We start from the raw sequence: 14344 nt of genomic DNA, 5'->3' as shown, positions 1-14344 counted from the left end.
TGGACTCTTCGTCCTGTAGTGATCAATGCCGAGAACGGGCTGCAAAAGCTGGGGAGGACTGGAAACAAGCTGTCTGAAGGAATTGTATGGAACTTTTTGGAGAGTGGGGCCGGTAACGCTGAATTTCAAGAATCATAAGTAGGTCAGTCTCCTCATAATCAAGGCAAAGCCTTTCCGGCCGCCCCCTGACACTGTACCACAACGTATGATGTCACAGAACTAGAATTATGATGTGTCACTTGGAAGGCGCGCGTTCCTGACACTTCCTCGACGATGCGATCCAGGCGTTGCGCTAAAGCTTCACGCGTCGTTCATGAATGGTAATAGTGGATGGGCACGGACGTGTCGCGGACCGCTATCTGCAGTCTGCAGCCACAGGCGCGGTACCAAATAGAGGGTAGCACGAAGCGTTGACCGGGTTTGTTGGACTCCACCTCGAAATTACATGTCCAACGCGCAAGCGGTGCGGGGAAAACGTCGCATTCCCATGGGAGTGCGCTGAGGCTCGAAGACAGGAAAATCAATAGGAAAAAGAAGACGTGTAGACGAACGACATCCCCAGAAGACATGTCGATGCAGGCATGCGCTAGCTGCAGCGCCTTATGTAGATCAATCCAAGCGAGAGGTTGGGTCCGGTACATCCGCCCTGCCACGGCTACTGGATATATACAGAATGCGCGTTTGTTACCCGTCGAATAGGGCAGAGGGTGTCGCGGAAAGGGCTGCACTGTTTGCGGCTGCTGCGATGGTCGAGAAGTGGTCAAGGGCTTACCGGTAGGCAGCCTTGTAAGCCACCAGGGCACCGAGCGCTTTGGCTGGCTGTCAGAAATGAAGATGGTAGCCTAGCCTAGTGACAACGACGCGTTGATAACGATGAGGCTGGGGGTTGTGCGACTGTAGTGAGTGGGTGAGGAGTAAGTGCAAGTGCTGTCGCGAGAATATCGCGACACCAAATGCGATCATCGTATGTGATTACGAGTAGGTGGGGTGGAGATGTTGGAAGTTGGTCTTTGAGCAGGCGCGTTGATGAGCGGTGATGGATCCGGCTAGCGTGCAGAGGCCACATCTCTGTCAAAGGAAGTCGCGACCGGTTCATCGCACCGCGCACGACCAGCATCAAAAATACATCGGACACGGTGAATCGCCTTCGCAGTAAGAGAAGGCAGTCTGTTTGCACCTGCGTTACTCTGGCCGGCGCCGTTGATGTTGCAAAAATTTCCCTCTGCTCCCTGAAACGGGACGCACGGGCCAGGCCACTAGCCCGTTCCTGGTGGTGATCCAGCCTACTTAATGACCTGTTCATTCTCTTAGATAGGCCCGCAGCCCACCTTCTCCGACGCGCTCCCGGCACCGCATCGAGTTACCACCCCATCACGTGACTCTCTTCCACAACTCTGACTACACAGCCCAAACACTTCTGTGCCGTGCCCAGTGCTTCCATGGCTACGCCTGCGGGCGCCTAGTAATTTCTAATTCTCCTGGTTGCGCTCCACCTGCGAGCCCGACTGTCAAAAGTGCAGCGCGAAGATGAGGTTTGTCGCATATCGCATCGATGCATGCATGACGCGCTAACGCTTTGGTAGTGCCACCAGATTGGATCGTCTCGTAACGTGAGTATACCCGGCGCATGTCCTGCATGTCTTTCACTGCTTGATCAAACTACGTTGCCATCTTCTGCGACAAGTTAATCACGCTTGAACAGCCTTGCTTCTTTTGTCTCTGTTGACTCTCGCTAACCCCCGCCAAGGCTCCTCGAGACTGGCAGCACAGCATTAATCCGAAACACAGCAGCCGACCAGCTAGCCGACGTCCAAAAACAACATCCCGATGAGCTTTTCAATCTTCTTACCCGAGTCATACCCTATTTGCGATCAAAAAGCTGGGAAACAAGAGTTGCCGCTGCCAAGGCGATAGGTGGCATCGCTGCCAATGCCGACAAGTTCGACCCCAACGCCGATGATCAGGATGAGTCCGTCAAGCCGGAAGCCCAATCAGAGTCCCATGGCGAGGTCAAATCGGAAGACAGCAATGGCGCACTAGTCAAGAAAGAGGAGAACGGCGATAGCACCCTCCCACCGCTTGCCGATGGACTCGATCTTGCTACACTGGACCTGCCCTCAATCCTCAAGTTCGGAAAGGTCCTAGCTTCTCTCGGCACCAAGGAACATGACTACAAGCTCGCAGCCATGGACCCTGCTGAACGACTGGAGTACCAAAAGAGCACTCTACTCAAGCGACTTGGCTTTGAAGGCGCATGGGTTGAGGACCTTACACCACCCCAGGAGATGATGCCACAAACTCCCGCTCCAAAGACTCCCGGCATGCACCGTATCGACACCAACGTCTCGCGGTCAGAGAGCATGCACCATGGTAGTTCACCTACTGCAGGCACACCTGATGGCAAAGGACTCAGCAAACGTCAGCAGAACGCCCTGAGGCGCAAGAACAAGAGACAGGCTGCCGGGGGTGCTAGCAAAGTCCAAGTTGTCGACTTCAATTCAACTGCAAAGAAAGACTCACAAGCTGACCTCATCGAGACCCCCGTTCGCCCACATCCTAATGCCCTAAAGTTCGAGAAGTCGGAGAACGGAGACGAGGACGAACCCATGAACGACTACTTCTCACTCGACCGCAACGGTGGAGACGACGACGCGAAGTTTGTGAAGGAGTTCAAGGGCGCGCCGGTAGCAGAGAAGTCGTCTTTCCAAACAGAGGCTGAAGAACAAGGGCTAGAATGGCCGTTCGAGCGTGTCTGTGCGTATCTCGCCGTTGAACTTTTCGACTACACCTGGGAGGTACGCCATGGTGCTGCCATGGGCCTCCGAGAAATTCTCCGTATCCACGGCGGTGGTGCTGGCAGGCGGAAGGGGCTGAGCCGGGCGGAGAACGATCGGCTGAATCAGCGATGGCTGAATGATCTAGCATGTCGCATGGTCTGCATCTTCATGCTCGATCGCTTTGCAGATTTCACCGGCGATAATGCTATTGCGCCCATACGAGAGACGGCCGGACAAGCGCTTGGGTCTTTGCTCCAATACATGTCTCGCGACAACGTCCTTGCAACGTTCCAGGTTCTCAATCGCCTTATCATCAACCATAACCTTCCTCTCGACACCAACCCTCTGAGCGCACCGTGGGCCCTGTGTCAAGGTGGCATGATCGGACTACGGTACCTTGTTGCTGTACGAAACGACCTACTCCTCGAGGACGGCACATTACTGGATGGAGTCCTCGCCGCAGTCATCAGCGGTCTGAGTAATTCCGACGACGATGTCCGAGCCATCAGTGCAGCCACCCTTATTCCCGTGGCGAAGGAATTCATCGAGATGCGTCCAAAATCACTCGAGCACCTGATGAACGTAGTCTGGTCTTGTCTCTCCAGCTTACAAGACGACCTAAGTGCCAGTACCGGTTTCATCATGGATCTTTTGGCCAAGCTTTGTGGCTTTCCTCAAGTCTTGGAAGCGATGCAAGCCAACGCGCGACAAGATCCGACCCAATCATTCCACGAATTGGTGCCACGACTCTTCCCCTTCCTACGCCATACCATCACCAGTGTCCGTGCGGCAGTGCTGCGTGCGCTGATTACTTTCCTCAACATCCAAAGCGAAGGCTCGGACGGCTGGGTAGATAGCAGGGCATTGCAACTCATATTCCAGAACATCCTGCTTGAACGCAACGAAGGTGTCTTGAAACTCTCCCTCCAGCTTTGGAATGCTATTGTCGCAGCCTTGGGTAGCCAACTGGCGCCTCTTATGGAACCCATATTAGATGCTGTCATTCCTCTCACGCTCACGCCTATTGGAGTATCACGTCACCCAATATCGTTGAACAAGTCACTACTCATCAAACCTTCCGGACAAGCCATGGGCCCGCCACCCGACTCTGAGCCGAGCCGTAAGTCGTCTCCACCAGATGGTAGTGAGCCAGCTCAGAAGAGGAGAAAGAAGTCGCGTATTGGAAAGGACGAAACGTCAACACCTACTCCAGCCTCACAGTCTCATAACGTCGACGGACACATGATCACCGGTGATCTCGAACTCATAGGCGCGGACGTCATGATCCGATCCAGGACTTCTGCAGCACAGGCTCTCGGCAAAGCGATGGGAGCCTGGCCTGAAGAGTCGAGGCTCGAGACCTTCAGATCTAGGCTGCTGGCCCCATTGTCCTCTCAGAACTCGTCAACCCAACTGACGGCTGCGATCATCATTGAGGAGTTTGGAAAGAACCTGGCAACCAAAGATGCCTTGGCTGAGTCGTTTGTTCAGGCCCTGCTGCCTATGGTTGAGGGTGAGAGGCCTGCCGCCTACGAGGATCTCGTGCCCAAGTTGCAGATTGTTCGGACTCAGTGCCACTCTTTGTTGAGCATCTTCCACGACGCCCATGTCCAAAGCCTGCCACAGATCGCTGCCCTTGTCCAGGGGATGCCGAATGCGAACCACTATGCCTTTGGCGTCGCAGATGCCGAAAAGCTGCTCAACGTGCAGTTCGAGAAGCTAAAGAAGGCCATGACGCCGTCCGCGCGCATGGTCGCAGGAGCAAATCTGGACACAGCACGCAAAGAAGTAGAGACGAGCATTCAAGAAGCCAAGGACATCAAGGAGGAACGCGATGTTCGCATCAAGGCCGCTGCAGCCGGTGCACTTGTCGCGCTCAACTCGCCTCCGAAGAAGCCATCACCACCGATTAAAGCGATGATGGACAGCGTCAAGAAAGAAGAGAACGTTGAGCTACAGAGGCGTTCGGCAGCTGCAGTCGCTGGCTACATTGTGTTCCTCGTCAACGCTAAGAGATCTGGTGTGGTCAACAAGGTTGTCGGCAATCTGGTCAAGTTCTACTGCATGGAGACAGCCGAAACACCGGAGTTCGCCGGACAGTCACACATCGAAACAGGCATTCTTACGCTCAAGAAAGATGAAGATGTGCGCGATCACCCCGACGCTGCTCGATTCGCAGAAGAGTCGCGGGCCGCCAGGATCACCAAGCGTGGTGCGCGAGAGGGTCTTGAGAAAGTCGTCGAGAGTTTCGGCGCTGAGATTTTCGAGAAGGTGCCTATCCTGAAGGATCTGATTGAACGACCGATCAAGGACGCCTTCACTGAAGCCACACTCCCCGCGCAAATCTTCAACGAAGACGGCGTCTTTGGACAGGAAGTTGTTGATGCCCTGTCAACTCTACGTGCTCTGGCCGGCAGTTTCCACCCAAGCGTCAGAGGCTTCGTCAAGGACCTGCTTCCACTCATCGCCAAGGCTCTCCAAAGCAAATTGTACGTCTTGCGGTACGCAGCTGCCAAGTGTTTCGCAACCGTCTGCAGCGTCATGTCTGTCGAAGGTGTTACCATGCTTGTCGAGAGCGTGCTACCGACCATCAGCGACGGTGGAAATGTGCACGCCCGCCAGGGAGCCATCGAATGCATCTATCATCTCATCCATGTTATGGAAGACGCCATTCTACCATACGTCATCTTCCTCATCACCCCGGTTCTTGGTCGTATGAGCGACTCCGACAACGACGTCCGACTACTGGCCACGACCAGCTTTGCCACACTTGTGAAGCTCGTACCACTTGAGTCTGGAATTCCAGATCCGCCAGGCCTTCCGGACACTCTCCTCAAGGGCCGAGATCGAGAGCGCAAGTTCGTCGCCCAGATGCTGGATGCAAAGAAAGTGGAGCCTTTCGAGATTCCTGTCGGTATCAAGGCGACGCTCCGTTCATACCAACAAGAGGGTGTCAATTGGCTGGCGTTCCTCAACCGGTACAACCTCCACGGTATTCTCTGCGACGACATGGGTCTTGGTAAAACGCTACAAACGCTATGCATGGTGGCAAGTGATCATCATATGCGCGCAGATGAGTTCGCCAAATCCGGCGATCCCAACTTCCGACGTCTACCATCTCTCATTGTATGCCCGCCAACGCTGTCTGGTCATTGGCAGCAAGAGATTCGCCAGTATGCACCTTTCCTTAGCTGCGTAGCCTATGTTGGTTCGCCACCTATCCGCGGTCAGCACAGGAATCAGCTCGACAAGGTGGATATCGTCATTACTTCGTACGATATCTGTAGGAACGACGCCGACATTCTCAAGCCCATCACCTGGAACTACTGCGTACTTGATGAGGGTCACTTGATCAAGAACTCAAAGTCCAAGACCAGCCAGGCTGTCAAGCAATTCCAGTCGAATCACCGCCTCATCCTCTCCGGTACACCTATTCAAAACAACGTGCTCGAGCTATGGTCGCTCTTCGACTTTCTTATGCCCGGTTTCCTTGGTACAGAAAAGGTCTTCCAGGAACGTTTCGCGAAGCCTATCGCGGCCTCCCGGTTCGCCAAGAGCTCCTCGAAGGAGCAAGAACGGGGTGCGCTGGCGATCGAAGCTCTACACAAGCAGGTGCTTCCATTCCTCCTCCGTCGTCTCAAGGAAGAGGTGCTGGATGACCTGCCGCCTAAGATCCTGCAAAACTACTACTGCGATCTATCTGAGTTGCAACGCAACCTTTTCGACGACTTCACCAAGCGCCAAGGCAAGGAGATTCAGTCTAAGGCCGGTAATGCCGACCGCGAGAGCAAGCAACATATCTTCCAAGCTCTTCAGTACATGAAGAAGCTGTGCAACTCACCTTCGCTCGTCGTCAAGGGACCCACCAACAAGGCATACGAGCCGACTCAGCAATATCTCAAGAAGCACAACACCACGATCGACGACATTGCGCATGCACCCAAGCTCGGCGCTCTCAAGGATCTGCTTGTGGACTGTGGTATCGGCGCATCCGATGTTGTCAGCGACAAGTCTGCCGCCGCTAATGGCGACCTACCGGAAGCTGTCTCGCAGCATCGCGCCCTCGTCTTCTGTCAAATGAAGGAGATGCTCGACATGGTTCAGCATAACGTGCTCGAGAAGTTGCTTCCGTCCGTGCAATTCATGCGTCTCGATGGTGGTGTCGAAGCTACCAAGCGCCAGGAGATTGTCAACAAGTTCAACACCGATCCTTCATACGATGTCTTGCTTCTGACAACCAGTGTTGGTGGTCTGGGTCTCAACTTGACTGGTGCCGATACCGTTATCTTCGTTGAGCACGACTGGAATCCGCAAAAGGACATTCAAGCCATGGACCGCGCGCATCGTATCGGTCAGAAAAAGGTCGTCAACGTTTACCGAATCGTCACGCGCGGTACCTTGGAAGAGAAGATCTTGAAGTAAGTATCCGAAACTCCCGCACTTGAATCCTGTCACTAACAAATGCTTTCAGTCTCCAAAGATTCAAGATCGATATCGCTTCCACCGTCGTCAATCAACAAAACGCGGGTCTCCAGTCCATGCAAACAGACCAGATTCTCGATCTCTTCAACGTCTCGGCCGATTCGAATGATCCTGCCGCACTACCAGCACCGCCCAGCAACGCCAAAGACGATCGAACAGGCATCGACGAGAACGACGCCGTCGACGCAACCGGTGCGCTGAGGGAGAAGGGCAAGAAGGGCTTCTTGGACGAACTAGGCGATCTCTGGGACGAGAAGCAGTATGAGGAAGAGTTCGATCTCGACGGCTTCCTCGGCAAGATGAAGGCTTAAGCCATGCCCGGTGGTTTTGAGTCCCTTCCACACTACAACTACCTTGTGCCTGCCTACCAGGCCAAGACACATCATCTTTGGGCGGATTAACTGGCGTACACTGGCGTTTCTTCTTTCCACTACGGGGCATGACATGACATGCATATGGTATCAATGTCTCATTGATCGATCGGGTTGGTATGATGTTTTTGCATTCTCACAGGCTAGGTACTATGGAAATGTGTGTATTAGCATGGCGTTGGATGAGGGCTTTTTGTCTTTTTTGTTTGTTCTTGTATCCTTTGCTCCGACTGTTGAGGGAGCGGGGAAAGTGGTTCATGTATGTCTAGCCTGTGTGAGTAGAGTATGATGTATGCTGAGAGAACTGTTATCATTGTTTTGTTGCTTGGTATTTCGTGATTGTGAAAGTGGTGATGTGGTGAAGGTTAATCGTCAGCACGACGTCAACGCTTGTGAGATAGCGCAGAATAACTTAACACTTCATGGGTGCACTACCGCAGAATAACTTCGCACTTTATGAGTACACTACCAATTCTGGGTATGCACAGATGCGCTATGAGGTTCATGTTACGCTGAGAATTTTACTCGTCTGTCCAGTCATGTCATGTATCATCACTACATGAGCGCATTCTAAGGGCTTCATGAATTCGTCATATTTGGCTACTGCTCCCTCTGTAATCAATTACCCACCAATCAACGCGCTTGGAAAGGAGGATCGAGTAAAGCTATTAAGTGGGCTAATGGCGAAAGGTTCGTTACGTCGTCTATAGTCGTTGCATGTTTATCGCAGTAGTAGTGACCTGCCAACGATGTAATCTTTGAGCGGCTACCGATCCGACAGTCTCGATCACGGTCACTACTCATTTGGAAGCCATCCCTCTCTCCACACCCACTCCGGCATAGGTTCTTCCCATCTCACCACAATGCCAACTCCCGGAGGGACAAATCCACCCACATGCCCATCTCTTGTCGGCAAGGCGACGAAAGCACCTTCCTTTAGCAACGGCTTCTGGCCTTGGCTTATCGGCACGTACCCCGCGAGTTGGATATTGACGCCGAAGTCGTAGCACTTGGAGCGGAAACCCCGACCCATGATATTGAAGGCCGTCACAAAGTCCATCTCGCACCACTGATGACGTGTGTAATAGACTTCTGATATCTCGGCTATTGCCTCGCGATCCCAGATGCGTACGAACTCGATGGTGGGGTTGCTGAGTGTAGGGCGGGACAGACGCTTGATGTGGTGGTAGAGGAGTTGTATCGAGGCCGTGGTGATGAAGGTGCGTATCGTGCGTTTTTCAGCATCGCTCAACCCGTAGTTCGGCAAAGAGGGTACAATTTTATTTATGCTGCCGGGTAAGAATACGTCCGTGTCCACAAGATATTTTTCGGGCAAGTCTGAGAAATCCCAATCCGCAGTGGTTTTGCGAGCTTCGGCGAGGTCTTGGAGGAACTTGGATGTTCTGCTCTCGTAGTCGACAAGAGTTTCCGGGGCAGCGTGTTGGCCAACTGGAACGAGACCGAGTCTTGAGCGGAGGTGATCAAAGTCGCGTGCCGCAGCTCTTACAATCGGTGCTAGGGACTTGGCGTGGGTGTAGCGATCAATGCTGCCTGCAACCTTGGGCGATGCCTCAAGGATGAAATTTCGGATCGTCCTGTGGACGAGCGGCGCTGCCTCTTTGTAAATTTCCTTGCAGACTCGAAGAATAGAAGTGTTAGTGCTGCGGTAAATGAGCGTGAAAGATGGCTGGTGTCGAAGACGCCAGTAGTCACCGGGGTGAGGCTCGATTGTCGTATTACTGATGATCCGAGGAAGATTTTCGTACACCATGAACCTGACCTCCTTGGGTAGGTCAAGGAAGCGGAAGGGCTCATCAGGCATTCGTGGATGTGTCGTGTTGCGTGGAGGCTGAGGTTGCGGCTGGTATGAGAGAAGGAAATGCAGGTGCTTAGCATTTTGTTTTTCTCCGAATGGAAGCTGCCTTGGGTATCACTGGGAAATGCAGGTGCAAAGGGTTTTGTATTGTATTCAGGTGCAAGATTCATCGCGGAATGAAGCCGTACGGTTTGAACCACGGTTCCATGGTCGCATGTAATGTGAAGCTTGTCCAGTCATTGGTGTTGGTTGTAACCTTGGTCGCTGATTTCATGGTTCCACACTTTGCGGTAGCGCATCGTCTTCTGAATGTGCATCTTACCCTCACCTTATTGAGTGCAGCACGTGTATCACGTCATCTGACCGCGTATCTTTTGAACAAACTCGCATCCCACCTTATCCATACCTGCTCACAAGTCCTGTTCGGCTTTTGACTCGACTGAGACAACAAACTGGGCAACCATGTCGCATGGGGAGGATTGTTACAGGCGCTCGGGCGACGTGATTATCAACCGCTGGGAATCGGTGGCTTCGGAAACGGACTGGGGTTCACCATGGCTTCCTTTGCTCAGGTTCCGGGTGAAGCTCGCGAGGCTACATTGGCATATGGTCCGCAAGTATCTCCTCCGGTATGTAACCAGGTAGGTAATTGCATCTCCAGTTCCATGCAGGTAGGGCGATGCGAGTGAGTACAGAAGTTAGGGTATGGGTCACGTCCCTCGGGTGAAGATCCAGCACTGCCTTCGTCGTTTGGAATGGCAGCAGAGCAGCAGAGCTTCTGGCATAAGCTGAGCTGGAGCTGTATCCACAGGTGAAAATCCTAAGCATGATAGAGGTCCGGTGGCATATTCCAGTGGCGGTGTGACGGGTGCAGGAGGTCCTTCGAGACGCCGTAAAATGGTCAACATAGGCCGGGGTCTCCATGCAGCCGAGGGTGACACTTCCACAGATTCGGGCAGGCACAGCTAGCAGTGGCTATGGAAGCCATCCAGTCGGGGAAGAACATTCGCTTTGGAGAAGAACGATGCAACGCAAGAAAGTTTACGCAAGATGAACAGAACTCTGTGTACTATGAGATGTGCATCGGATGCTTCTCGACCAAGTCAAATGCCGACAGTTGTTCAGGCGTCCGGGTGGGTCACGAGCTCGTGCCAGAGACACCGTTGTGCACCAATCACAAGCTGCTCACATGCAACCCCGTTCTCGATGTCGAATGATCTGACCGCCTTATCTCGCTACGACGAAGCCGCTCCATCACGAGCCTGATCAAGCCAGCTGTGCGCTTAGGACATCTATATGATCGGCATTGATTATGTGGCAGCGGAGAAAGCGAATGGGAGGGTCTCCTGGCAGTTGTCGCCGAAGCCCACCGGAGCGTTTTCCGGCTGAATGCAGGTGTGCGGCACATGCAAATGAATGCGAGGCGGTCAACACGCATCGTGGTCAAAACGAAAAGCGCCATATTGCTGCTCCGGCCACGGAAGCTGAAGCGCGCAAAAAGAGCAATCCGACTAACACACTATGGCAACGACTATGACGGAATCTGGAGATCGGATCGTGAAGTACCGCCGGCGAGAAGGCGCTGGACTTGAGGCCGAAATGAAGGTCGACTGCACAGGGCGTGGTGGAGACGAAAGGGGACAGCGCAGAAAGCAGCTAGACCGCATTGGTAAGCGACTAATGCTTAATCTCCACCCTCGGCAAAGTGTCGTGGCCAATGCCATTATCGATTCTGGAGCCACGGCGCCTCACACAAAGGACCGTTCGGTCGTGCAACACCGGCTCCGGCGCGAAAACAACACCAAGGGCAGGTGACGTCTTCCGTAAGCAAAAGACCGAGTGTGTTGTTCGGTTCTCACGGGCTCGAGCGTGCGTGAACGGCGCAGTGAGATGTTTGCAAAACTAAACATGCGCTGACGCACCCTGCAGATTCTGCAACACTGACACCGTAAAGACACTATTTCAGGAAAATGATCTCCAGAGGCTTTGCTGGGAGGCCCAAGTGCCGGTGGAGAACCTCTGTTCAACGGGCAACACGATAAGGGCCGCCCCTGAAGATACCCTGACGAGATCGCCACCTAGAGGCTCAGCTCGCACAGAGCAGAGGCCGTGAGGGCAAACGTGCCTCGCGATGTTCTCGAAATGGAAATGGTGCGTTCCTCCGCCTATAGCGCGTAATTAGAACAACAGCCGCCGGCCTGGGGATGGCGGCCTGTGTGCAGCAAGACGACAACAACACAGTCTGGACTGAACGACCAACACAGGCCGTTCATTTCTGCAACACGAGAAGCCACCGCGAGCCTCCACAGCCAACCTGCCGATCTGGTCTTAGCACCAGGCACGCACCGCCTGCGAGTGGCCAGCGGGGCGGCAGGCCAGCTTGGTTCCTGCATTAGCCCTGACATCCGCCAGACCACTTGCGGCGCCCAGATGCTTTGGCCCCTGTCGCCCGTCCTGTTTCCCCCTTTCAGTGGCCACTTGTTTCCGGTCCGCGCTACCGTGCTGTAATCTCCTGACGGTATATATCCAGGCAGCGAGGTCGCCTTGCTGTTTTTTTCACTTCACAGCCAAACTTTCGAGCTTCAAGTCCTTTGACCTTCGGTCGTCCATTCGTTGTTACCAACTAATACTATCATTAATAATACACACTCGCCAACTCTCTCCCACCACCTCCATCACCAACCAACACTTCCAACTCTACCGTTTCAAGTTCTAATACCCAACAATCAACATGCGTTACTCCATCGCCATCGCTGCCTTCGCCGGCCTTGCCGCTGCCGTTCCCCAATACGGCGCCTACCCCGCCGCCCCGGCCAGCACCCCCGCTGCCCCGGCCTACCCTGCCTACCCTGCTCAGCCCGAGTCCAGCAAGCCCGCCTACCCTGAGGTCCCTGCTGAGAGCTCCAAGGCTCCTGAGTACCCAGCCTACCCCGCTGAGACTCCCTCCGCCCCTGCTCCTGAGTACCCCGCCTCCAAGACCCCCGAGGTCCCTGAGCACGAGTCCTCCGCTATGCCTACTCCTTCGGCCTCCAAGCCTGCTGAGTACCCCATGGAGACTCCTTCCAAGCCCGCTGAGGTTCCCTCCGTCTCCACCAAGACCCCCGAGGTTCCTGAGCACGCCACCTCTGAGGTTCCCTCTTACCCTGCCTCCTCCATGACCCCTGAGGTCCCCGAGGCCGAGACCACCTCCTGCCTCAGCTCCACCACCATCACCGTCACCGTCCCCTACCCCACCGGTACTCCCGTCGTTCCTGGTGCTGGCAAGCCCTCCGGCTACCCCATGGTTCCCGGTGCTGGCAAGCCTTCCGGCTCTGCTCCTTACCCATCTGCCCCTGCCGGTGGTGCTCCCTACCCCTCTGTCCCTGCTGGCACTGGTGCTCCCCCTGCTGCTGGCACTGGCTACCCCACCAAGACCGGTGGCTACGTCAAGCCCTCCACCCCCGCTGAGTTCACTGGTGCTGCCTCTGCTCTCAACGTCGGTGGCTTCGTTGCCGGTGTTGGTGCTTTCGCTGCTTTCTTCTTGTAAATGTCATAACCTTCAATTGAGCCTGTCTACGGGCAGGCTATGACTTTGCACGATACATTGCATCGAGGATTGGTCTTCACTTCAGTAGATATCCTTGGTGTCGGAAAGGGTAATTGTAATTAGTCCGGGGATGGTGTGGTTGAATAAGAACTTGGAAAATACTTCTCTGTGCCTCATCGTGATGCTTCTGTGCAATGCTGTGAACTTGATCCATTCTACAATGCTACATTAATCCGCATCTACCTACGCTTCTCGATTACTTGACGAATGATCTCGAAGCCCACCACACACGAACGCTGAACCGATGCTAACACAACCTGGGTTTTATGCCCTACCAAAGGCTGTCATGAACTTCTGTGGCATGCGATGTAGTCGCACATGGATACACAGCATCAGCCTACATGTACGTCTTCTTTGCTTATGCACCTGCGAACGTGCCTGCTTCTTTCAGTGCCACGACGTCAAGGATAGCGCTGCATGCGACGCGATGACGCTCTACCGCCGAAGCGAAAGCTGCCCATCGATTACCGCAAACTCGCTTCCTGAGAACACCAGAACTGCACCCTACGTTCTCTTGCAAATCCGCTTCGACGACCACCTGATCACGGACGGTGATGACCCTGCATGGCGATAATTGTTGGAAGCGTAGCCTGGAAGCTATGTTTCGGCCACGAACTATATTTCGATAGCCATGGTTGTTTCATCAGCCGTGCACCGTCGCCGCGCTGCGAACGCCACCCTCTACAATTTTCAAGCTTTGCGCTAGACCAGCGCGAACCAGGGCCATCTAGCATAGTTCCTTCTACGGGTGCTCGGTTCGTTGGCGCACGTCTGGTATTTGGATGCAGGTGCTGCAACACGACCGTGGAAACACAGTACGCTAACTGCGGCATGCCGCCTGCCTCCGACAGATGCCCTCGTCCAGCTTGAGCAGACTTGCCCAGCTGTCAAAAGGCACATTTCAATACTGAACTGCATGACGGACGACTCCAACAGTCTTGGGAATGCTGAGTCAATACTCGCGTCAACGGGTAAAAGGTGGGGTTCCGGTATCCTTTGCTGCATGAAACCGCCAACCACCAATAGTACTCAAAAACATCGTCTAGACGTCTGACTTTACAGGAATGAGCGCAGGGTCACGATACTACCGCCCGAATCCAGAGCTTACCCAGCTAGCCACGTCTCACCTGAGAACCTACCCAGTCCTGCCTGACATTCCTGGCAAATCGTATGAATTGGAGGCGTCATTGGGATTGCCATTTTTGGAGTCAAGAGATATTTGCTTGTCAGCTTACTTTTAGATGATAGGTCCTTTGTTTCGAATGTGTAGGCGAGAATACGACGCGGTACGCGAACGTTGGACGATCGTTGC

At 54.0% G+C, this 14344-nt stretch overlaps 3 protein-coding genes across 3 annotated transcripts; 2 read left to right on the top strand and 1 right to left on the bottom strand.

The window, feature by feature from the left end:
* Positions 1 to 1527: 1527 nt before the first annotated feature.
* On the top strand, positions 1528 to 7570 carry J4E85_003515 (uncharacterized protein; the record flags this gene model as incomplete). Its single annotated transcript, XM_051467783.1, has 4 exons — positions 1528 to 1532; positions 1584 to 1610; positions 1748 to 7195; positions 7249 to 7570. The coding sequence occupies 4 exons, from the start codon at positions 1528 to 1530 to the stop codon at positions 7568 to 7570; spliced, it is 5802 nt and encodes a 1933-aa protein (XP_051328942.1).
* An 856-nt stretch (positions 7571 to 8426) lies between these two features.
* J4E85_003514 (uncharacterized protein) lies at positions 8427 to 9452 on the bottom strand (the record flags this gene model as incomplete). The annotated part of the gene is made up of 1 exon (XM_051467782.1): positions 8427 to 9452. The coding sequence occupies one exon, from the start codon at positions 9450 to 9452 to the stop codon at positions 8427 to 8429; it is 1026 nt and encodes a 341-aa protein (XP_051328941.1).
* Positions 9453 to 12177: 2725 nt separating this feature from the next.
* On the top strand, positions 12178 to 12972 carry J4E85_003513 (uncharacterized protein; the record flags this gene model as incomplete). The annotated part of the gene is made up of 1 exon (XM_051467781.1): positions 12178 to 12972. The coding sequence occupies one exon, from the start codon at positions 12178 to 12180 to the stop codon at positions 12970 to 12972; it is 795 nt and encodes a 264-aa protein (XP_051328940.1).
* Between the last annotated feature and the right edge of the window lie 1372 nt (positions 12973 to 14344).

The sequence above is a fragment of the Alternaria conjuncta genome (genome assembly GCF_024043145.1).
Source record: "Alternaria conjuncta strain BMP 0040 chromosome Unknown scaffold_4, whole genome shotgun sequence".
Classification (NCBI taxonomy): domain Eukaryota; kingdom Fungi; phylum Ascomycota; class Dothideomycetes; order Pleosporales; family Pleosporaceae; genus Alternaria; species Alternaria conjuncta.
Note: the sequence above shows the minus strand (reverse complement) of the source record. Positions and strands in the feature narration are given on the sequence as shown.